The 24531-nt window shown below is 40.6% G+C and overlaps 1 protein-coding gene across 1 annotated transcript in view; it reads left to right on the top strand.

Moving 5' to 3' along the window:
• The first annotated feature begins 4536 nt into the window (after nt 1-4536).
• HSPA4 (heat shock protein family A (Hsp70) member 4) overlaps nt 4537-24531 on the top strand; it is a 38565-nt gene continuing 18570 nt past the window's right edge. The window contains exons 1-5 of the mRNA XM_044454252.1: nt 4537-4964; nt 19384-19441; nt 21128-21268; nt 21666-21788; nt 23585-23684. Of these exons, the coding sequence (XP_044310187.1) occupies nt 4858-4964; nt 19384-19441; nt 21128-21268; nt 21666-21788; nt 23585-23684 (529 nt within the window). The 5' untranslated portion in view covers nt 4537-4857. The remainder of the gene's footprint in view (nt 4965-19383; nt 19442-21127; nt 21269-21665; nt 21789-23584; nt 23685-24531) is intronic.

Here is a 24531-nt window from a genome sequence, read left to right as displayed (position 1 = left end):
ATTTGCAAACAAGGTTCTCCATCCTTGCATTCGTAAGCCATTGACTTCTAATCAGCAGGAGGATTCACGTTCAAGCTTGCTTTTTCTGTGTTTGATTAATTTTTATTCTTGCCTGTCTTCAGCCTTTTTGCATATGTGGAATATGGTACAGTCTAATTTATCTGATAGGCCTTGGAGATACTTCAGATAGACACAGGTTTGGCTAAATTATATCCCTTTGACATCGGAACAATCAGTGAATATTCAAAGTTCAGCATGTGTGGTCTATTTTTTAAAGCAAGAATCCTATGCATATTTAGATGAAAAGGGGCCTATAAGTAGCAGCATGTTCCAGCCAGCCAAAAATCTCTCTAAATATGCATAGGGCTGTGTCATTAATGTTAAATATTTGAAAATGTTGCATGCAATGAAGAACAATTGTCCAGTGTGCAAATCACAATGCCTCCATTGAAAAATAATTTAAAATTATAAACAAATATTGATAATGCAAAGAGGCCATGAAGGTCATTTAGTTACCTGTTAACTGAAATTATTTTCTCACTTGAGACCACATAAAGCACATACTATTGTAGAAAAGGTTCACAGCACAACTGTATTCCTGGATTATATCCAGTAAGCAGGGCTAGAATCACTTCTAAATTTTCCTGTATTAACAGAGCCTAAAGATATGATGCTATAGTAAAACTATGTTGACATACATCATTATTGCACAGTTCAGCATCATGACTGGTACATGGTGGTTGAGTTTGCTAGGTTAGAATGTAGAATTATCATATGGTGTTTCTGCATTGTCCTGTTTATGCATGTATTCCTCTTTTATTTATTTAGGTATTTATTTCATTCATATACTGCCCAATAGCCAAGGCTCTATGGGTACTTTACAAAGCCTTATCTGTCTGCTATTAGCAGGGCTACTAGAGTGGGGTGTATTGGCATAGCTGATCAGCTGACAAAGCCTTCATTGTTGATTCTCAGACCCTCCTAGCCATACTCCAGCTCTTCTTCTTTCTTGCTATTGCTCCTATTCACCAACTTATCTAAGGCTTCGGTAGGGGTGAACCAAGAAGTAAACCATCAGGGAGTAAGAGCAGCAGTCTTTTCTTCTCTTTTTCTGGATAGTGTTGAAGGTTAGGATCAAGAGGGAGAGAACAAGCAAATGGACAATGATAAGACAGACCCAGGACATCTTCCCAAGGGAGCTTTAAACTCTAGAGCTGGTAGTACCTAGAATGAAATCCATGTTATGCTGGCATAACAGCCTGGGAACAGCCACTGATAAAGCAGGATTAAGGGGTAATCCTACTGATAAGAGTTTGGGAGCCAATTTCTTTTGAACTGGCAGAAATGTCCTGCTATCGATATATATATTTTTTCTACCTAGAAGAGTTCCACTGTGACGTCAAGTCACATGTAGTAACAGCTGTGAGGTGACAGTTGTAAGCTCAAATGTATCAGCATGAAAACTTTAGTGACATATGTCACTGCATCCCAGCCATATTCTGGCAGAGGCTCTCTTCAAAATGAAAGCAAGGAGAGAAAGACATGCAGTGATACTTTGTACCTTGAGCACTGACTTTTTTTTCCCAATGTACTAATGAGTATCACAGAAAACAGTCCTGTTCCTTTATACAACATTGATCACTGAGAATAAAGGTAGCTCTTCAGGAGGATAATAATGCTTATCCTTCATACAGCAACTCTTCCTATCTCAGCAACTTCTACAACAGCTTTGTAAGGTAGGGCTGTATTATTGCACTTGTATTAAAGAAGGGTGTGTGGATGAAATGGATTACACAAAGGAAAGGAAAAGTATCTTAACTCTGACTTCCAGCTCATCTTTTGTGCTTTTACATGATATGAAATACCAACAGCAACATTAAAATGCAATCTCAAACTCTCCTTTGTGTTAGCCAGACAGATTTATCTAGCCGCTACAGAGGGAGGGGAGAGTCAGAATAGCCAGCTGACAATGGGTGCCTCCTTGCTCCCGGAATTGTCATTTAGAAGCAGCAATTCCACCTGGCTATTGCTGAAAGAGGGGTGGGACAGCAGAGCTTGCTCCAATGGCTTTGCTGTGCAATCAGCACCATGGATTTCTTCTCCTTCATGAACTGTTTCCAGGCAACCTGGCCACAGTAAGAACTTTGTAATTTTAAGAATAGTTGCCTGAGCTTGCTTCTTTTCCTCCTCACTCTCCATCTCTTTTTTTCCCCTCTTGTGTCATCTCTATTACACTGTAAACCTGAGGGCAAAGACTTCTTTGAAAAAAAGTCTTAGCATTTAGTAATTTTAGGCACTTTATAAATAATGATAAAATATGTTCCTAGTATTTACTTACCCTGTAGCAATGTGATTTCAGCTCTGGGGTGATAGACAGTATGACAGGTGGGTACTTTATTCTAGTTCTTGCAGGTAACAGAGGATCAGAGTCAAGAACATGGTTGCTGAATGAAATCAGCCAAGTTTATCATGAATCTATGACATTTGATGACAACACATTGTAGCTTAACTGCCATAAAATTTATTTTTCCCATAATAAAATATAACCAAATATATTTGTATTTTTTACAGCAGTTGAATAATCATGAAATTCATGTGTGAAAAATACATTGTCTAAAGAGATCCGTATTTTTTTCTTCCTCCTTTTTTACTTTACTGGAAAACAGACCACACTCTTCTTGTCCAGTGAAATTAAATGAATATCTGAGATTAAACCTGAAGCTGCAATGTAATGGATGTAAAGGGAGGATCCAGCCTGTGCACCACCACCTACCTCTGGCCAAGGGAAAGAACTACAGGAAAGCCAGTTAGCCCATCAGGGAAGCATCTTAAGAAAAAAGAGCAATAGCAGTTTTGTGGTACTCCTTGCCTTTTATTAGAACTTGCCAGGCCAGAGATCTTGCTTGTTCTGGCAACGAACAGTTGGCACTATTATTGTATTCCTTATAATAGATTGCCTTCCCCTCAAATTGAGTGGAATTATGTGCAACTAATCTTGATATTGTCAGTTACTGCTTGTTGTACCATAGGCATCTGGTTTGCAAGGCTGGGATGAGGAAGGCACTAACATGGGAACATCACACCCAAGGGGAAAGTCAGGGACCTAAAATAGCATGGAAAGCCTCTCTCTTCCCAAGCTTAGGTGCATTGGGCTGATACAGTTGTTAAGCCAGAAACCTAGTGTGTGAACTCCATTTCAGAGGAATAGAAGCACAAACTCCCTGATACCTTTATACTACACTGGAAAGAGATCCCTTATCCATATTTAGCAAATGAGTGTAACCAGGATAATAATTTAAGATTAGATTCTTTGTATTGTTCATGACCAATGTTCCTCATTTGATGTAATGTTTTTCTCTAATTTCCTAGCATAATATATTTATTCCTCATCATTACAAATCAGAGCTGCAAGGAACAATTTAGTGCAAGCTCCTGCTTAATGTCCCACTGATAAACTTGATTGGCTTTGGTCGGTTTATGTTTTTGGAGGGGAGGGAATGCAACACCTTCTAAGGGAGGTTGAACATCACTAGCTGAACAGACTAACCATCTATTAACATTTTATTGTGTTTTCTGCATCAGTGCATTAGCTTTCATCCAGGCCTTTATTTTTATATCCCTTTCTTCCAGAGAGCCAGTGTGTGTAGTGGTTAAGAGCATGGGACTGGGACTCAGACGATCTGGGTTCTAGTCCCCGCTCAGCCATGGAGCCAACTGGGTGACTTTGGGTCAGTCACAGACTCTCAGCCCAACCTACCTCACAGGGTTGTTGTTGTTGTGAGGATAAGATGGAGGAGATGTAAGCTGCCTTGAGCCCTTTGTAGGAAAAAGGCAGGATATAAATCGAAAATAAATAAATAAAGGCACTTGGGATGGCAAAGCATAAAACCCTGAATGAAAACATTATTTAGAACATAAAAAGGATACACAAATAATTAAAGAAACACCAACATAGCATTATTGTGAACAAGTCCTGATTTGATTACTACCACGACTTCACCTGGGTCAGAGGAAAACCTGGAGCTATCAGAGGAGGAATTATTTTGCTTGATTGGGTTTCCTTCGACTTTCCTGCTACGTGTAAATGAGCTGAGCTCATCTGAGCACGAGGCACGTGGGGGGCATGGAGCAATGGCAGAATTCCTCTCCTGCGACAGGTTAACGGAGAAAGTTAAAAGAAAAAAAAAGCCATTGGTGAGACTGAAGCTAGGAGAACGCTTCGTTATAGTGCATTGAGGAGCCACCCGCCAATCACCACAGCGGCAGCCCTAGCTCGGTCGAAAGGGCCCGCTGATATGAGCATGCGCAACTGCAGCGGACACCGTGCGTACCGAACACCCCATTCCAGTCACCGCCCTTACGTCTACCGCCTTCCCGCCTGTCCTTTTTATTGGTACACGCTTCCAGAGGCGGGGCTGTAGTGATTAGAATTCCACTGCGTGCGTGAGAAAAGTAAATACGCGCGCGCGCGCTCGAGCCAGGAATCTCGCGAGACGACGTCCACTCCTCCCCCTTCCTCTTGACGGGACAGGATCTTTCGAGATCTCCCTTTTTCTGCTCCGCAGCCACTTTATCCCCTCCCTCCCCCCTCACGCGGAGGAAACCGGAGTCGCGCGCCGCTGTCGCCCATTTAAACCGTCTGAGCGTCCGCTCCAGGTGAACGAGCAGGTGGCGACGGACGGGACGTTTGCCTGCAGTACAGCCCTTCGCTTGTGGTGGTGATTTTCCTACCCGGTGGCCGGCCGGCCCTGTACGAGTGGCCCTTTCTCTTCCTTCCCGGAGCTTCTCAGGCCGTCTCGCTTCTTCTGTGCTTGACCCGGTTTTCATTCCGCCCGCCCATTCTGTCCCGGACTCAGTATGTCGGTGGTGGGAATCGACCTGGGCTTCCAGAGCTGTTATGTGGCTGTGGCCCGAGCGGGGGGCATCGAAACGATCGCCAATGAATACAGCGACCGCTGCACCCCGTGAGTAGTTGGTGGTTGGGTGGGGGGTGAGTCTGGAGGCGACAAGGAGGGAACGGTACACGAGAGTCGAGGGAACAATGGGGAAAAGGAGGGACTCCAGGGTGGAGAAAAGGCAAGAGAAGCATGGCGCAGTTTACTTGTCATGATGGGCCATTCAAAGCCAAATATGTGGCTAGGCCTAGAGAAAGGGGCTGCGTCCATCTCTGGTTTGTTGATTCCGGTCCGTGGGTCGGCGTGCTTCACGTATGATGGTCGCACCTTGTCTTACTAGGAACCTAAAAAACCTGGAGGCTGCTCCTTTAATCAATGAATCAATCAAACCGCTGCACTAAAGAGGAGGAAGTGTCCTCCTTTCTCCCCACGTGCGTGCTGTCGGCCGCCTGCCCGCCCAAAGAAAATGGTGCATGGTTAAACACTACCCCATAAAATCAGGACGCATTGTTTCGAAAGAGGAGACCGATCGGGGGAAGGTGAATGTGATAGGACAATAAAGCAACTGACACTCGGAGCTTGAGGAATCGTAGGATATGTTCAGGGTTAGGGATGTCTGAATTTAATGAGGCTTTGTCAGTGGGATTCATTATCTGAGAACATTGTGCTGTGTTACTGGTCAGTATGACTTTTGTATACCTCTCATAATCCTAGAACCATTTTTGATGCTTAATCCTTACTTCTTCATAGGACTGATCTTGTCAGCATGTTATTTCAGCGATATGCAAAACTGTTTTTTCGGTGGAGTACTGTGACAGCAGAGCATAACAATTTCTGTTAAAATATTTGGTTTAATAGAACTGAAAAGCTCTTGTTAAAAACAGATTTCAAAGGCAACAGGCACATGTACTGTTTTGGAATTAAATGGTGCTGAAGCCAACATTTTCACCTGGTATGAGAATGTTGTGTTTGGCCTTTAGCTGTAACATTTTTTTATTGCTTTCACCGTAATGTTTTAGGATATACCAAGAAGTAGTATTGGGTTGGATTTAACAATTGCATGGATGGATGTCTCTTTATGCAACAGGACTTCTCAATCCTCTCTTTTCATTCTCTTTGTACCCCAAACCTGCTTCAGAGGGTCTCAAAACCATCATCTCTTGAGGTGTATGTGTACATGTGTGTAGGAATTCTTCTGGAAATGAATACAGAGGATACCAGATAGGAACAACAGCATAAATGCAATAAATGTTATTGCAGACTTGGTCTCAGTGTTCTTTTGATGTCTGAGAAGTTATCCCTACTCATCCACAAGCCATCGTCGTCCTCTTCTACTTTTTCACTTCCAGTTTTCCTAGTAATGTAGAGAAAAGCATGATTTCTGTTGAGTGATGGTAGTCTCTCAATACTTAAAATGAACATTTTGGGGGCTTTTATGAATTCCCCTAGGAACCTCATATACACAAACTTGAATGTTGAGAGTGTACAGGGTTCAGCAGTCATGTTCACTCTGTGAAGAGTCTGCTTGGGTGTAGCAAGCAAAGAGGAATCCAAGACTTCCTTCCAACACTGGTGCTTCACAGGCAGAGGGATGATTCCTTAAGATTATCTTTGTGCCTGCAGGGTGGTTTGAGTTTTGACTGCCTGTTAGAAGAAGAGAAAAGAAACATGCTGCTTCAGGACAGATTAAAGAAAATATTATTTCAGATAGTGTAAAACTATGGAATTCACTGCCATGGGATGCATTGATGGTTTAAAATTTTTTAAGTTAAAAACACTACTAGTCCAAATGGTTATATGCTACCCCAGTGTCCAGTTGTGTGGGTTACAGAGTAAACTAATTTAGTTTGCTTATTTCACTTGTCTAGAATAGACTGACTTAAAACACATATTTGAGAGAGAAAATTAAAGTACACCTACTCTGATTTAGATGTTATATAGGCATTTTTACTGGAATATTGTCAACATTGAAAGACACTTTCAACACTTCCTTTAAATTGTATGTTATGCTATTTGTGAAGTCATGCCTAACCCATCATGACCCCATAGACAACATTCCTCCAGGCTGCTTGTCCATGGGGTTTTCATGGCAAGTATACTGGAATGGGTTGCCATTTCCTTCTCCAGTCGATCACCTTTTTTCAGAGCTCTCTGCAATGACCTGTCTGTATTGGGTTCCGTATTGGGTGCCCCTGCATGGCATAGCTCATAGCTTCGTTGCGCTACACAAGCCCCTTTGCAATGGCAAGGCAGTGATCCATGAAGGGGATTATGTATTAATTAAATTGTATGGAGTAAGACAAAATAAAGTTCATGGAAACCGTTTTCACCTGCGAGTGGCAACACATCTGGAAGACACCAGATTGGGAAGGCTATAGTAATTTTACCAGTGTTCTTTTAGCAAAGAAATAAGCATTTAATTGCTGAGAGCCAACTCTATGTTTCAGCTTCCACAAAGGGTGCTCATCAGTTTTGTGATCATGCTTATTAGTTCTATGTCACACTGACCCAGATATGCATTTATTATTATTATTATTATTAGAACATTTCTATGCCGCCCCTTGCCGAAGCCTGTGTATGTATTCTGATAATGTTAGCAATAATCTGCAAAACATTAATTGAACTTTGAAACTGCCAAGCTGGCATAATAGTGTGTCTGCATTTGACAGAACATATTTAAGTTTGTATAAGTGCCTTAATTTCAAAAGTGGGCAAGCTTAAATTAAGTAGCTATTTATCCTGCTATCATGTGGTCTTGTCTTCCACATTTTTCTCATTACATGTTAAAGGCTGCAACCTTAAGCACACATACTACACAATGAGACCCATTAAGGTTATTTTTGAATACAAATGTGCTGTTAACAAATTCTAGATGTAAAACTTTCAACTGATTGAAACAGCATGTGACTTAGTAGAAAACAGAAAAAGATAGCATTGAACTAGATTTCCAGATGACAAATTTGATCCATTTTAATTGTTACTATACAACATGAATTAAACATAAGAAAAAATAAAGTTAAAACAGCTAGAAACAGACAATACAAGGAATAACAAAAGAGTCACCCTTTTGGTGGTTCCCCTCAAGCGCCTGGATGGCCAAGTACATCTAAAAACCTCAGAAATGAGGACTACCTTAACCTGGGGCCAGAAAGATGAAAGGTTCAGTGCCAGTGGGGCTGCAGTGAAGAGTTTATTCCATAGATGAAGGGACAGGCACCAAAAAGGCCCTGCCCCTTTTTGCCACCCTCTGTACTTCTCTTGGAGTTGGCACTTGAAGGAAGGCCCCAGAGATTGTGCATAGTGTCCAAGGACTGTGTACATACGAAATATGTGATTATTTAATGTCAGCTGAACAAAATTAGAACAGTTTTGTTACTATTATTTAGTATTGTGGCCCATGACTGAAGACAGCAAGCTGAAATTAAGTAGCCTTCTATCTATTTACTTTATACTGAAATGTAAGGCTACTCCATAAATTATCTGATTAAGCCAGTCTGCTTTGAACAGCCCTCCTTTCCCAGCTTTGGAAGTAAATAATGGATTGACTTTTGTTCTGCAAGTAGAAACAGCACCTGAACATTCTGATCAAACTGTTGGTGATAGTAGAGGAAAAGGACAGTCTTCATTTATGCTCTGAGCAGCCTGATGTCCATTTCCCCTACTGCTACAGAGGTTTCCCAACCCTCTGGAGCAGAATTTTTTGTGGCAAATAAAGGGGCAACTGGGATAGAAGGAAATCCATAAAAATTGCTTCTTCCCCTTCTTCTGGAAGTATTTTCTAACTGTGTTAGAACTGTCTGATGGACATAAGAAGGAAACTTGTGCTTGATTCCCTCCATAGCCTTAATCAGGCTTTTGAAACTTGGTATATGCCACATTATGAGAATTATGGAAGTTCCAGTCCAACACACTTGCAGGAAACATAGTTGGACAAGCCTGATCATAATGATCTTGAGACCATGAAAATTGTTTCTGAAATGTATACCCTCCCCTCCTGTTCGTTGTTTAATTAGCATTCCCATGAAGCTTACAGGAAAATAAATTCCATTAAGTATACAGTTGAATTGAAGCTACTCCAAACCCTTGTGAACATTATTTTTATTCACAGATTTTTAAAGAATTGAATAATGATAAGAAATGGCCTAAATTTCCAGTAAGGCAACAGAGGAATGGCACTCTGTAAATTATATTGCTTGAAAATCCTATTGTAATGAGCAAATGCTTGTTCAATCATTTAGGGGAGACTACAGATCAGCGAAGAGCTGCTGGGTTACATCAAACTTCAATTTTAAAAAATCCTTTTATAATGGAATTATTTGAATCATTCTAGTGTCTCATAACTTGTTCAGACTTGGTACCAAGATTCAGGTTCTTGCTTGTCTGGATCTATTGTTGTCAAATAATGTCAGCAGCATAGTATAAAAATGCCTATGAATCTTGCAGAAGTTTGTTACTGTTCATAAGTAGCAATGTGTGTGTTATATTATTCAACCCAAACTTGAACTAGAAGTACTTCAGAAATATTTTTTCTTCAATTAAGCATACCCCTTCCCCCCATTCCAAGCGTGCACATCTTACTTGTGGAGGGCATCAAGGGAGGGCAATCCCTCCCTCTGTATTTGCAGACTGCTAATGTTAGTAGAACTTTGTTTTGACAGATATTGTAGTTTCAGTTTGTGCGGATGATTCAAACAAATTGCTGGAAATATGTGTGGTATGGATCTATAGAGCATTTAGCTTGTCATAGAAGTGTTATATCAGCCTAGTATAGGAATCCACAAAACTTACTATCACAAACCCTTTCATAAACCCTCACATCCACACCTATGTTCAGTATTTGTGACACATGAGTCATCTGAAAAACAAATACCAGTATCTTCCTGATCACATAGACTTTTCTGTGTGTTCACTTGGAAGCCATTCTCACTCACCAAAGGTTTACATACTGGGGTTTTATGATTGCCTAGCTTTATGTGCAACATCAGAGTTCAAGTGAAAAATTAAGGAATTTTGAGATGATCCCATGTATGTAGGATAAGAAGAGCTTTTTTTCTTATCTGCTTGACAGATTTTGAAATGTAACTTCATAGACCATATTTGTAAAAATAGATAGCTAAACTCATTCCTCTCTATCTGATCTGCTCCTATAGTTTTGGCACAATTGCACTCTGAATGCTGCTTTTGTGGCATATTGTGTCATTTGCAGCACACTATTTAAGATAGCAAAGATTCACAAAGGTGCCCTAGTGTATCTGTGTTATATTATCCATTGCCTAAATGGATTGCACAGGAGACTCTGGGATGAGTGTTGTTAGTGCTATGCCATTTATTAGTGAACTTTTCAGGCATGAACACAAAGTCTAAGTAGACTATTTACTAGATCTTGATCATATATATCTTCTGCTTACTCAGTGTATCACAAACTTTGAAACAGTAATATGGCAATAAGATCAGCAAAAATCAAACTAGATTCTCTAAAATAGTCTTCTGTGCTGTCATACTGCATCTATACTACTTTTATCTGTGATAGGTATAGGCAGCAAGTAATTTCAGGAGAGTGAGTGGATTGGTTTGTGAAGAAAGGATTTCCCTGTTGCTCCTTTTCCCCCGCCCTTCTTTTCTGACCATGAAGAAAGAGATTTCTCTACAGCCAACACAGGATTGCAACAGCTTTGCAGAAAAGAGACCAATTATTCCGTCCCTTCTCAGCCTAACCCACTTGGGGGAAGGTGGAAGGCAGGGTTTTGTTCACCTGCATTTCCTTTCTGCCTAGCCTCCCTCCCTCCAACATAGTAATACAGGCCACTAGGTCCTTGGCAGGATAGTACAAACATTCTCAAGCTGGTAACTTTTGTGTGATTATACGCAAGACTAGAGTTCTGCTTTCCTGAAAGCTACAGTTACTCATTCTGCCCATGGGCAAGACTGGTGCGTTTTTTAGCACAGCAGAGTTTTTGCTGTTAGTCTGACAGTAGATATCCCCCAATAAGCTTATTGGTAGGGTTGCTTAGGTGCTCTTTTTTTAAGTGTGTTGCTTAGTGTAAAAGTGGGGAACTGGTGGCGCTCAAGTTATAGTTGGACTCCAACTCCCATCAGCCCTAGCCAGTATGGCAAATGTTGGGAGTGATGTAAGTTGTCTGACAATATCTGGAGGACTAGTGCTTCCCCACCTCTGCCTTAATGCTGTGACTCACTGTAATGGCATGATTGTGCCAAGCAAACGTTTTTGCAGCAGGATAGAGGAAGGTGATCAGTGGTATAAGCTAGTTAGCATCTTTTGACAGAAAGAGTGTGTATGACAATCCAGGCAGTCTTTGGGTTGCGAACAAGTTCTGCTCCTGAGAAAATGGAAATTTGTCTTTGTATGTAAAGTTGAATTTGTAAGTCAGATCACATATAGTTGGCCTTCCACATTTGTGGGTGTCGGGCTCAAGGCACCCATAAAGTAGAAAAACGGTGTACACTGGTATGTTGATTCACAAACTTAATTTGTTCCACGATTCTGGTTGCGAACCAAGTCAATTTTTCCCATAAGGTTCAATGTAAATAAGGTTACTCCTTTCTGAACCATATGTAAACTTTTTTTTAACCACAAAAATATGAAACAAAGTACAGTACAGTAGAGTATGAAGAGAGAGAACACTAACCTTGCTTGAGGCAACTTCTGGCATGGAGTAAAGGAAGGTGGGTGGGGAGGAGTTTATTGTTTGGAAGGAGAGTCTGCGACTGCGATCTTGACTAGAGGAAGTCACAACCACGTGTCAGAGCGGGGAAGATGGCTGCATTTGTGTTCATGCGAACATGCTCGTGGTCATCTTCCCTGCATGAACATGGCCATCTTCTCCATTCTGACATGTGGTCATGGTGTGGGGAAGATGGCCGCGATCGTGTTCGTCACCTGATGTGGAGTTCACGAATGGAAGCAAAATTTTGCCAAACTTTGTTTGCATACCAAATTGTTCGCAAACAGAAGTGTTTGTGAACTGAGGTATTACTGTATATCTCTAGGTCCCCTCCTTGTTCAAATTCGCCAGTGCCACCTCTTCGCAGCAAAGAAATGTTGTAGAGATTTCCCTCTCTGTATGGGTGGGGCAGGAAGGCCTGTTTTGGAGGCCTCCCTCTCTACCCTTTCACTTCCTCTCTATCTGTGGTGATGTCACAGCCCTCCCTCACTGCATTTTTGCTTCTCTCTCTCTGGTGGTGATTATTTCCTTCAGTATTTTTTTAATTAATGGGCCTTATGGTGGTTTTCTCATAAGTATGGGTTCTTGGTATCTTGAATGCTCATAACCTGGGGATTGCCTGTACTGAATGGATAGAAATGATTCTGTCTAGGTCCAGTTCGTACTGCACAGAAGCCATCCTTGGCACCCCTTTTTATGTGTTCACCACAGAGCTCTGGCCATGATAATGCTGCATTATCCTATTTGTAAATTAGCTAGCAGTCAGTAAAAGTTCAGGACTCAAGGTTTGCTCATAGGAATCTTTTGTACTCAATGTAGACATTAGAATCTTTCACCCTTTCCTAACCTTTCCTTCTAATAAACACGTATAACAGTGCATCAGAATAACCTCTGTTGCTGAACATGCTAGGTTGTGTGCTTTCTTTCTCCTCTTTGTAATAAATCATTATACAGTGGGACCTTGGCTCAAGAACTTAATCCATTCCAGGACTCTCGTCATGACCCAAATTGGTTGTGAGCCAAGTTAAATTTCCCAATAAGGTTAATCCGTTCTGTAACCATTTTTTAAATCAGAAAAATGTGAAGCAAAGTGGCAACAACAAAGATCGCGGCCATCTCTCCCCCCCCCCCGAAGCACAAGTGCGGCCATCTCCCCGCCCCCCCAGCACAACCGAGATTGTGCCCGTCATCCCGGCAGGGTGGGGGGGGGAGATGGGAGTGATCGCAGGCACACTGGGGGAGGAAGAGATGGGAGAAAATGGGGCACGCTGGGGAAGGGAGAGACGGGTGCAAATGGGGCGCTCTGGGGGAGAGAGAGATGGGCGTGATCTCGGCCATCTTCTCCCCCCCCCCCGCCCCCAGCACAATCGTGGCCATCTCCCCACCCCCTGAGTGGGGAGATGGCCGCGATTGTGCTGGGGGCAGGGGAATGGCTGAGATTGCGCCTGTCTTTCCTGCAGGAAAGCGCCCGTGATCATGCATGCTTTCCCTGCATGAAAGCAACTGTGATCGTGGCCACCTCCCCACCCCCCCGAGTGGGGAGATGGCCATGATTGCAGTTCCGTTCATGCAGGGAAGACGTGCATGATCACGGGCGCACTGCTGCAGGAAAGAAGGGCGCAGCACAGTTCAGCCATGGGGGAGATGGCCGAGATTGTGCCCATCTTTCCTGCAGGAGTGCACCTGTGATCACACATGCCTTCCTTGCACAAAAGCACCTGCGATCGTGGCCATCTCCCCACACCGGGAGTGGGGGAGATGGCTGCGATCTTGGTTGCCACCCAATCTGGAATTTGTGACCCAAGTCAAAATTTTAATGAAATTTTTGTCATGACCTGATTTGTTCGTGAACCAAGGCATTTGTGAGCTGAGGTACCACTGTATCTGACTTTTCTTGAGCCCAGTCTTGGATTTATTACTTGTTCTCTATCTGGGTCTACCAATTCATACTGTTGTGTCCTGTGATTCTGACTGAAAGATTTCTGACATGAGGGATGGGAAGGTGCATGTGTGCATGGAGTTTTTGCATTTTAGCAAGGACACACTAACACTAGAGCAAGTTTGTTCTCAAAGGTTAATTTTGTGTAATTTGTGTAATTTTGGAAGTTAATCTTTCTTACACTTAGGCCTCTGTTGTAAGTTGCCTAGAAAATCATAATGTACTATTGGGCAGCATATAAATTTAAAAATAAAATAAAGTATGCAGTTGAAGCATTATTCATAAGTGTGGATGAGGTAGTCTCTACATGCAGGTAGAATAAAGTGAAGCTAAAATAAATTACATGAGTTCAAAATTTATGCATAAAGAACTCAAATTCTGTTTGCGCCTGAAACAATAGGTTTGTTGTAGTTATAAACAAAAAGCTGCATGACTGTAGCATGCAAGAAAGATTTAATCAAAACAGGTTGTGATGGTTGTAACATGGGCTTGTACCAGTCATTTAGTAGCATAGTATCCTGGCAGTTTTGGTGAGAGACATTGTGCATAGGAAAAACAATATACTGAATCACATTTTATTGTCTATAATGAACCTTCTGATATAAAGAAATTTCCAGAGTCTGAAGAATGAGTAGGCTTTTAGAGAAACAGTATGTTCTAAATTAAACATACTGATTTGCCTATGAACTGGATGTTGTTGTTGTTAGTCGCAGAGTTGTGTTCGACCCATCGCGACCTCATGGACAACATTCCTCCAGGCCTTCCTGTCCTCCACCATACCCCGGAGTCCACTTAAGCTCACACCAACTGCTTCAGTGACTCCATCTAGCCACCTCATTCTCTGCCGTCCCCTTCTTCTTTTGTCATCTATTATTCCCAGCATTATGCTCTTCTCCAGGGAGTCCTTCCTTCTCATTAGGTGGCCAAAGTATTTGAGTTTCATCTTCAGTATCTGGCCCATTTGAGTTCACATTCCAGGATGTCTGGCTTGAGGTCAGTGACCACCCCATCGTGGTTGTCAGGGATGTTAAGCTCTTTCTTGTATAGTTCCTCTGTGTAATCTTGCCACCTCTTCTTAATCTCTTCTGCCTCTGTTAGGTCCCTGCCATTTTGGTCCTTTATCATGCCCATCTTTGCATGAAACGTTCCCTTCATATCTCCAATTTTCTTGAAGAGATCTCTGGTCCTCCCTATTCTATTTTCTTCTATTTCTTTGCACTGTTCATTTAAGAAGGCATTCTTATCTCTTCTAGCTATTCTCAGGAATTCTGCATTCAGTTGGGTGTATATTTCTCTTTCTCCCTTGCCTTTCACTTCCCTTCTTTCCTCAGCTATTTGTAAAGCTTCCTCAGACAGCCATTTTGCTTTCTTGCATTTCTTTTTCTTTGGGATGGTTTTATTTTATATTGTAAACTTGTTTTATATTTTATTGTATTATATTTTAATTGATATATTTGTGAGCCGCCCCGAGGCTTTGGCAAATGGGGTGGCATAGAGATTTTCTAAATAAATAAATAAATAAATAAATAGTTGCTACCTCCTGTACAGTGTTGCGAACCTCCATCCATAGTTCTTAAGGCACTCTGTCTATCAGATCAAATTCCTTAAATCTATTTGTCACCTCTACTGTATATTCATCAGGGATATATTTTAGGTCATACCTGAGTGGCCTAGTGCTTTTCCCTACTTTCTTCAATTTAAGTCTAAATTTTGCAACCAGAAGCTCATGATCTGAGCCAGTCAGCTCCTGGTCTAGTTTTTACTGACTGTATAGAGCTTCTCCATCTTTGGCTGCAGAGCACATAGTCAATCTGATTTTTGTGTTGACCATCTGGTGATGTCCATGTGTAGAGTCGTCTCTTGGGTTGTTGGAAAAGAGTGTTTGCTTTGACCATCGTATTCTCTTGACAAAATTCTGCCAGCCTGTGTCCTGCTTCATTTTGTACTCCAAGGCCAAACTTGCCTGTTATTCCGGTTATCTTTTGGCTTCCTACTTTAGCATTCCAATGCCCCATGATAATAAGGACATCATTTTTTGGTGTTAATTCTAGGTGTTGTAGGCCTCCATAGAACTGGTCAACTTCAGCCTCTTTAGCACTAGTGGTTGGGGCATAGACTTGGACTACTGTGATGTTGAATGGTTTGTCTTGGATTCGAACTGATCTTTCTGTCATTTTGGAGATTGTACCCCAGTACTGCTTTTCCTACTCTTTTATTAACTATGAAGGCTACTCCATTTCTTCTGCGGGATTCTTGCCCACAGTAGTATACCTGATGGTCATCCAAATTAAATTCACCCATTCCTGTCCGTTTTAATTCACTTAATTAATTCCTAAGATGTCGATGTTCAGTCTTGTCATCTCTTGTTTGACCACATCCAGCTTGCCTTGATTCATGGATCTTATATTCCAGGTTCCTATGGAGTATAGATCTCTACAGCAGCAGACTCTCCTTTCACCACCAGATACATCTGCAACTGAGTGTCCTTTCGGCTTTGACCCAGTCACTTCATTTTTTCTGCCACTACTAGTACTAGCTCATCTTCCGGCATCATATCTTTTTGCCTTTTGGTACTGTCCATGGGGTTTTCATGGCAAAGGTACTGGAGTGGGTTGCCATTTCCTTCTCCAGTGGATCACATTTTGTCAGAGCTCTCTGCTATGATCTGTCCGTCTTGGTTGGCCCTGCACAGCATAGCTCCTAGCTTCATTGAGCTAGCAAGCCCATTTGCCACAACAAGGCAGTGATCCATGAAGGAGATGGAGTGGATACATGAACTGGATACAATTGCTCAAAAGATTCTCTAAATATATATATATATATCCATTAAAGTGACATTTTCAGTAGGATTTTATCACAATTTCTATTAAAGACCAGCTAATGGATAGATTTTTGTGGGTATTAAGCAGAACTTGTAAATCAAAGGTGGGAACTTTCTGGCTTTTAAGGATCTGTGTTCAGGGGTTTTTCAGATAGTTTCATACCTTTTACCCAGCTGGTGATCATTTGTGGTTTTCAATCTTTTGTTTTTTCCCATTCTAAAAGATTGAAAAGCTTCTTGTAAGGCTTAGTTACTTGCTGTAAGGGCTTTAAACTAAAATTCACTGACATTTTTGTATTTTGCCTTAGGCCTTGCTCAGCACTAGCATGTATCCCCCAAAAGCTTTTTGGAAATTGAATGTGGCTCTTTGCTAAATGCAGTTCCCACCCCACCCCATCTTAAACTATGTACACTGTTGAGTAATACATGAATGTTATATTCCCACAGCATAGAACATATTATTATTTTATTCAACCACAGTGTTCCAGTATCAATAATTCTGTAGAAACCTTGGGCAGGACTCTTGATGACTTTAAAGCTCATTTAAATTACATATTTTATTCTGTGTAGTTGGTAGCATACTGACAATAGTGATAAAGCAGCACATTTTTGGTTTTGTTATAATATTTCATATTGGTATGCTTCTGGCTTCAGTGTTTGAATTTGTTCAATGACAGACTTTCTTCCTGGGATGAATGACTTGGATCCTAAATGCCCTTCACTAAAACAGGGCTTCTCTAATTTCTCCTCCTCTTAACAACCTCCTGTACTCCCTGAAAATCTGCTCCTGAGGTTTGGGGATCCCTTGCAGAAAATATAGGGTGAATTTCCCCCTCTGAAGAAACTGCAAAGCACATTAGGATTCAAGCTAATAGCGTAATGAATAGTCATTCATCAAATAACATAAGAGCCATGCTGGATTAAATCAATAATCCATTTAGTCCATCATTCTGTTCACACTCTGGCCAGCTAGCTGCCTATAGAAATGCACAGGCAGGACATGGCATCCCCCCCACCCCCAGTTTCTGCAGCAACTGATGTACAGAGGCATACCACTTACCAGAAGTAGCATACAGTCATCAGGACTAGTTGCTTTTGATAGCTTTTCCGCTTCATGAATTTGTCCAATCTTTTAAAGCCATCCAAAGTGTTGCCTGTTGCTATATCTTGCACAAAATTCCAGTTTGTGCTAGTAACAATATGTCAATTGAAGAACAGTGATGTGGATGAATTTTTTCTGAAGTTATTTTTCTATAGAAGATTTTTCATGCTGTTTGTTTGCATTTGTCCATAATTGTATGGACTGTTATACTGTAATCAGTCATGTCAGATGGGCTAAACAGAGGCTATGAACTTCTATAAGTTAATCTTAGGAGGAGGATTGAGAATCCCTATGCTCAGTTGCCTATGGTGTAGCTCCTTTCTGTGCGCAATGCACTTGGCTCCAGGCTCAGACTCCTTCATAATGTTATTTGTCCTCTATTGCTATCATTCATTAACAAATTGAAGGAAAAGTTAAATTAAAACTGTGATTACTATTTCTTCACTTTTCTCAGAAAAGCTTTCTTTTCTTGAGCTCAGTGAGTATTTGCATAACTTAACAAGACTTACATGTAGAATCACTACAGTGAAAACACTGAAGGAAGAAAGACAGTTTGTAAATATATTTATTATGGGAGTAAGTTCATAATGCAACAAGAATGAAGAAGCATTTAACTGCTTGTTGAAACTGTCCTGAAGAAATGCAGCAGACATACAGGAACCTAATATTAAAGAAATGATGGAACTCGTTAGTTAGAACATTGGAAAACACACATCACTGGGGAAAACGTTCTTAGGCTATCTCTTTACCTGCTTTCTTTATGCCATATTTGTACATCTCTTATTTCTCTTTAGTTGCCTTTTTGCTAAACTAAATCCCAGTGGTTGCAGCCTTTCCTCAGGGTGATGCTTCAGTTCCTAGATCATTTTAGTTGTCCTTACCTGAACTTTTTCAAATGCTACAATATCCTTTTTTAGTTGTGGTATACAGGATTCTAGGTGTGCTCAAACTACAAATTTGTATAAGGGTGGTATGGTATTGACAATTTTATTTTCAGTTCCTTTCCTAATTATACCTAACATGGAATGTGCCTTTTTCACAGCAGTCACACACTGAATTGACATTTTCATTGAGTTGTCCACTATAATCCTATGATTTCTTTTTCAATCAGTCACTGCTAGCTCAACCGCCACCTGCTTATACTTGAATATGGATGTGTCTTGCTCCAACATACATTGTTTTACAGTTGCTTACACTGAACTGCATTTGCCATTTTGATGCCCATACTCCTCAGATTGGAGAGATCATTTTGTCACTCTTCATAATCCCTTTCTGTTTTAACTACTCTAAGTTTTTGGTGTCAGTTGGACACCTCATCATTCACTCCTGTTTCTAGTTCATTTATGATTAAGTTGAAAAGCATTGGTCCCAGTACAAACCCTTGTGGGACCACTTGGTTTACATCCGTCTGCTGGAAGAATTTACTATTTATTGCTATCATTTGCTTTCTGTTCTCTGATCAGTTGCTGATCCATCAGAGGACTCCTTATTTTATAACTGCTTAGCTTACTTAGGAGTCTTTGCTAAGGGATTTTGTCAAAAGCCTTTTGAAGTTTAATATCTAGCAAATCATCCAGAACACACATCCCTCAAATAAAATGTTACTTGATTGTAAGAGAGCTTTGGCTGTTGGGCAGTATAGAAATTAAATAAAACATTCTGAGAGGAGCAGGGACTCTATGAAGTATGTTGATTGATCTTATGATTTAGACAGAAAGACTGTAGGTAACGAGTAATAGCTGTTTTCCATAGAAGTAAAGTTAGAGATAGTGTAAACTTAACGACATGGTGAACTGGTATTAAAGAGTAGAACATTGTAAACAGATTCATTCAATTAGAAAATTAAGTTTCACTCAAACTTATTTTCTGCTTTTTTAAAAATTTTGATAAACTGATTTATTTCAACCTATGGCTTAAAACTGAACATTTTCCTGTCATGTTAGGTCATGTATATCCTTTGGACCCAAGAATCGTTCAATTGGAGCTGCAGCTAAAAGTCAAGTAAGGATTATATATATTCAAGAATCTTTTATTTAGTTACAAATGTAAATGCTGGAATAACATGACAATACTTAAAGCTTAAAGTAACATATTTGTACCTCACAATTTGGGCATATGGGTATTGGGTATATGGGTATATGGGTATTGCCCTTAAATGGATTAGAAGATCAAGTTCCCTGAGCTGCTTAGAGCCATAAAAAATCGGAACTGTGTGAGTATTAAATTGGAACAATTAGAACATTTCTTAAAAAAAATTAGTTTGAATAACAAAAAGTTAGTCTTCCATAGAACAGTGATTACTAAGTGATTTGATTTCCAGCAGCTAGATCCTGTCACTGTTTGCAACTGAAATAATGTGGACTTGAAACTTTTGCAGAGTCTAAAGTACAGTGGTACCTCGGCTCATGAACACCTCAGTTCACAACCAAATTGGCTCACGAACAAAAATTTCATAAAGCTTTTGACTCAGGTTGTGAACTCCACATTGGGTGGCGACCACGATTATGGCCATCCCCCTACCCCTGAGTGGGGAAATGGCCGTGATTGTGCTGGGGGCAGGGAGGAGATGACCGAAATTGCGCCTGTCTTTCCTGCACCAGTGCAACCACGATCTTGGCCATCTCCTCTCCCCCCAGCACGATCAAGCCTGCCTCCCCCCGAGCGTGCCTGTGATTGCGCCCATCTCCCCACCACCACCCTGTGTGCCAGGATGACAGACGCGTGCAGGGTTGACGGGTGTGATCACAGTCATTCTGGAGGGGCGGGGAGATGGCCACACTCGTGCTCGGGGGTGGGGGAAGATGGCCGTGATCTTTGTCGTTCTTTGTCACATTGCTTCAAATTTTTGTGAGTAAAAAAAATAGTTGCAGAATGGATTAACCTTATTTATATTGAACCTTATGGGGAAATTTAACTTGGTTCACGTCCATTTTGGGTCACAGCCAGAGTCCTGGAACAGATTAAGTTCGTAAGCCAATGTACCACTGTATGTCATAATTTCTATTTCTTTGTAATTCTTTCTATTTATGGTAATACTTAAAATTTGATGAAAACCAAAACTATTTTAATCTTATAATTAAAAACACCTAGTGTGTGTCCTTGGTAATGCTCTGGCTTGTGAATCTCTTTGACTATATTGCCAATTAAGCATATTTATTGTTACTGAGGGCCACCAGATACCACTGCTAGTTTTTATTTTTGCAGAGCTGCACCAGGGTTTACATGAGATATTAAGTATCTATTGAGCTTTTCCCATTGAGAACTAATGGTTGTAGCTGCTTGCCTTATGGCAGAGAACTAGGCTATAGCAAGGAGATGAAGTGTCCTAGAAAGTTTGTAATGATAATTGGTTCAGGTGGCCTAAATTCACTCTGTCATTATTGCTAGAAGGCTGTGTAGAGCTCAGTTTGATAAAAATGATAGAAGATATCACTCTTAAAAGCATTTCTAGGTTCTTTCCAGAATATTTTCAAAACTTTTGAATGTGCATCTTACTATATTGAATGCATACATTTAGTGCTCTGGGCATTTAAAAAATCTTACTGGAAAAGCTTCCTTGGCTTAAACAACACAAAGGAACAAAATAACTTAAGTGTGATGCTGTGGAAACTTTTTAATGCTTCTTGGTGAAAGTCTGTGGGGGAAATGTTGCTGTGCCAGATGAGATCAAGTTCTTTTCTCTTTTAGGTAATTTCAAATGCAAAGAATACAGTGCAAGGTTTCAAAAGATTTCATGGCCGTGCATTTACAGATCCTTTTGTTCAAGATGAAAAAGCCAAGCTTGCTTATGAACTTGTCCAGATGCAGTCAAATTCTATTGGCATCAAGGTGGGTATATGAATATGTAAATTTGCACTAAAAATGTACACATGCTGGTGCTTGTCCATAAACATGCCATATAGTTTAATTTTTGAGAGGAGTGAAAACAGAATTCTTGCAGAACAGTCAGTCAGATAGGCATGGATGTGGGTTACTTGCTTGAATGCTGTCCAGCTCTTGAGAATTCAACCAAAACAGGGTTTCTTTAAAATCTAACTGAATTTGGATGAGTTCTTTATGATAAAGTAAGTATGGGCAATGGTCATCTTATCTCAAATATAAAGGATCATTTCTGGTATTTATTTGTGATACGGAATGAGCATGCTAGATTTAACATTTGTAAAAGACTGCTTGAGGCTATCAATTACAACATTGAAACATGTGTCCTTTTTATATTTACACTAAGGTTATGTATATGGAAGAAGAACGAAATTTCACAGTTGAGCAGATGACAGGAATGCTTCTCACAAAGCTAAAAGAAACTGCAGAGAATGCACTTAAGAAACCTGTAGTTGATTGTGTTGTGTCTGTAAGTAGATAATTTGAATGTATTTGTTAATTTTGATGTGATCTGTATGCATGGAAAGAGGACAGTGCATGTTTGGTAGTGCTTTAGAGCACACTCCTATCTTTGAATGATAATTCTGATGTCAAAGCATTCCAGATATCTTATGCTCTGCAGGCAGTCTCCCAGTAGAGTAGAAGAAATGTCAGAAGTGACTTTTGTCTCTTGGTTATTCTTGTTGTTTGCTTTTAAATGAGCTTCTGAGCCAGTCTATAGATGTTATACTGGTAGGGGTAGGACCAGTACTGTACAGTATTGGATACTAGTGCAGGATGTGCAGATCTGGGCTTCTCACTTCTCTGGCCCCTCAAGTGATAACTGTTTTACTTTCCTAAGTGACTTTTCTATATCAGTCATGGTCAGAAACCAGAGTCCCAGAAGTATGTACATCCTTGGAAAGGGGGTGCCAAACGATCTTATGATCCCTCAGATACTTTCCCAGGAATGAGGGGATTGCCCTCTTAATCAGTGTATACAGTCTTTGGATTGGCATGACATCTCTCTAAATGTGGAAGTCTCACCTAAACATTAAATCTCATTATTTTGTTGATTCCTTAGTGTTTTCCCAGTGAAAAAAAAAAACAAATTCTTATGTAGCAAATAGTGAAATTTAAACTTGTACCATACTAGAGACATTAAAAAAAAAAAACTGTACAGACATCTGAGAGGGATGGTATAAACTGCTCTCCTGCAGTGGGATGGTTGGACCTGATAGCCTTTATGGCCCCTTCCAACTCTCCTGTTCTATGATTCTGTGAAATTAATAAAATTTGATTTGCTACATCTTTTCTTTTTTGGGTATCCCTAATGATTCATCTGACACAGTGCAACCCATGGTGGACAAAATGCTCATCTCTACTATACAAATGTGTAGTTGTATAAGAAAGATGGGACTTAAAAGGGTTACTAATGGATTTTAGATATGAAGAGAGCTGTGCAAAAGATTGTAGACCACGCATTTGTGCCTGCCTAATGGGCTCACCAAAACCTATTGTAAATCTTACGAACTTAATTAGAAACTTTTTTTCCTGAAGCTTATCCATATAGTTGTGAGAACTAGATAAGATACATTGGATAATGTAGATTCTGATGTGCACATTGTTAATTGCTAGGATCATTGTGCAGCCACCTTTTTGTGGCAAGCTCAGGCTTTCTAACTTGGGAGAGAGAGATCATTCTTCCTGTTCTTCTACTGCAAAATTGGAGAAATGTTGGGATTTGGCTTGGCTTTCTATTTGCTAGGGATTCAGAGCTCCTAGTAAGTGTAGAGACAAGGCAAACCCTAATAACCTTTTCAAGCTCAGAGCTAGGTGAGGGAGAGTGGGAAGTGTTGCCTTGATTTGTATTTGCTGAGGTCAAGCAAGAGGAAGACTTTGTTTTTCTCTCTCAATCCCTGAGGAAGAGGGGTAATTGATTATTATCAATTTAAAAGTCTCTTGAGTATTTTTGAGCTTTCTGGTCACTAGATGGTATGCAGAGTAAAAGCATAACTCTGCCTTCATGTTCCACCTTGGAGGATGGACACACTTCTAGTTACTACAATCTTTCTGTTGGCCATGAAGAATGGCTTGTATGTGCAGACCTTCACTTATGAGTTGCAGTGTGCCCTCAGTTTTGTAGTAAACAAGTATGTGTGTGTGCTGTGGAGCATCTATGTTAGTATGCAGAAGACATTCCAAAGAGATGACTCACATCTAACCTTCTTTTCCTATTCTAATTGTGGATTTATGAAAAATTATGGTTTTGTTTGTGTCTTGTAGGTTCCGTGTTTCTATACTGATGCAGAGAGGAGATCTGTGATGGATGCTACACAAATTGCTGGACTCAACTGCTTGCGATTGATTAATGAAACTACTGCAGGTAGCTAGCTAACTGCAAAGAGCATAGGGTAGGGATCTGTGGGGAATCTGTTGGGGATGGGAATCTTTCAGATTCCCTAGGCTCAGCTTCCCAGTCTCCAGTCTGCTCTGCTGCACTCCTGAGTCTGAGTACCAGGTGACTTAGCATTTACAGGGCACTTGCAAGGAATTGAGCCCCATGCACAGCACAAACAGCATGCCTCTTCTGTGCCATGTGCAGGCGCTGTTTGGGTAGAAGAAGGTTACTGGTGCACATCTTTGCTTTACAGTCATTTGCAGACTTGATCGTGGCGCAGTTCGTTTTGTAAGATCAGGCCAGACACAAGGAGGAGTCCTCAAATGCTAGAGGGATGGATTCCACTATAGTTTCTCCCAACTCTAATATAGAGTATGATTTTTTCCTTCCAAAAATTAGACATAATTCAGGCTCAAAAATGTTTGTCTACTGTAGTGCTAGTAAGGAAAAGGGAAGATTTATCCAGATAAAAATTGAAATTTAATTTCTCTGACTCTTATATGAAGGCTTGGAAGCCCTTCAAAAAGATTAAAGCATTTTCCCCTAGAAGTTCCCCCCTTTTTACTAGAAAATTAGGAATTCAGGAATCTCTAAAATAACCTCCTGTGGAATATTTGAGTGAAATGGTGCAGTGCAGTGCACTTCTATGGGTGTCCAGGTAGCACTCTAACATTGAAGTGATCAAACAAATCCTGGTGGTACAAGAAGAATGACAGAGACAACATTTGCTTCTCTTCTCTTTGCTGATAAACTTTTGAGTATATGTGGTCAAGTCATAGGGATAAGAACAGGAAGGCCCTAGAATGCTGCAGATTCTCAGCATCCCCCTACT

The sequence above is a fragment of the Varanus komodoensis genome, unplaced genomic scaffold (genome assembly GCF_004798865.1).
Source record: "Varanus komodoensis strain SLA01 unplaced genomic scaffold, ASM479886v1 scaffold7_3, whole genome shotgun sequence".
Classification (NCBI taxonomy): domain Eukaryota; kingdom Metazoa; phylum Chordata; class Lepidosauria; order Squamata; family Varanidae; genus Varanus; species Varanus komodoensis.
Note: the sequence above shows the minus strand (reverse complement) of the source record. Positions and strands in the feature narration are given on the sequence as shown.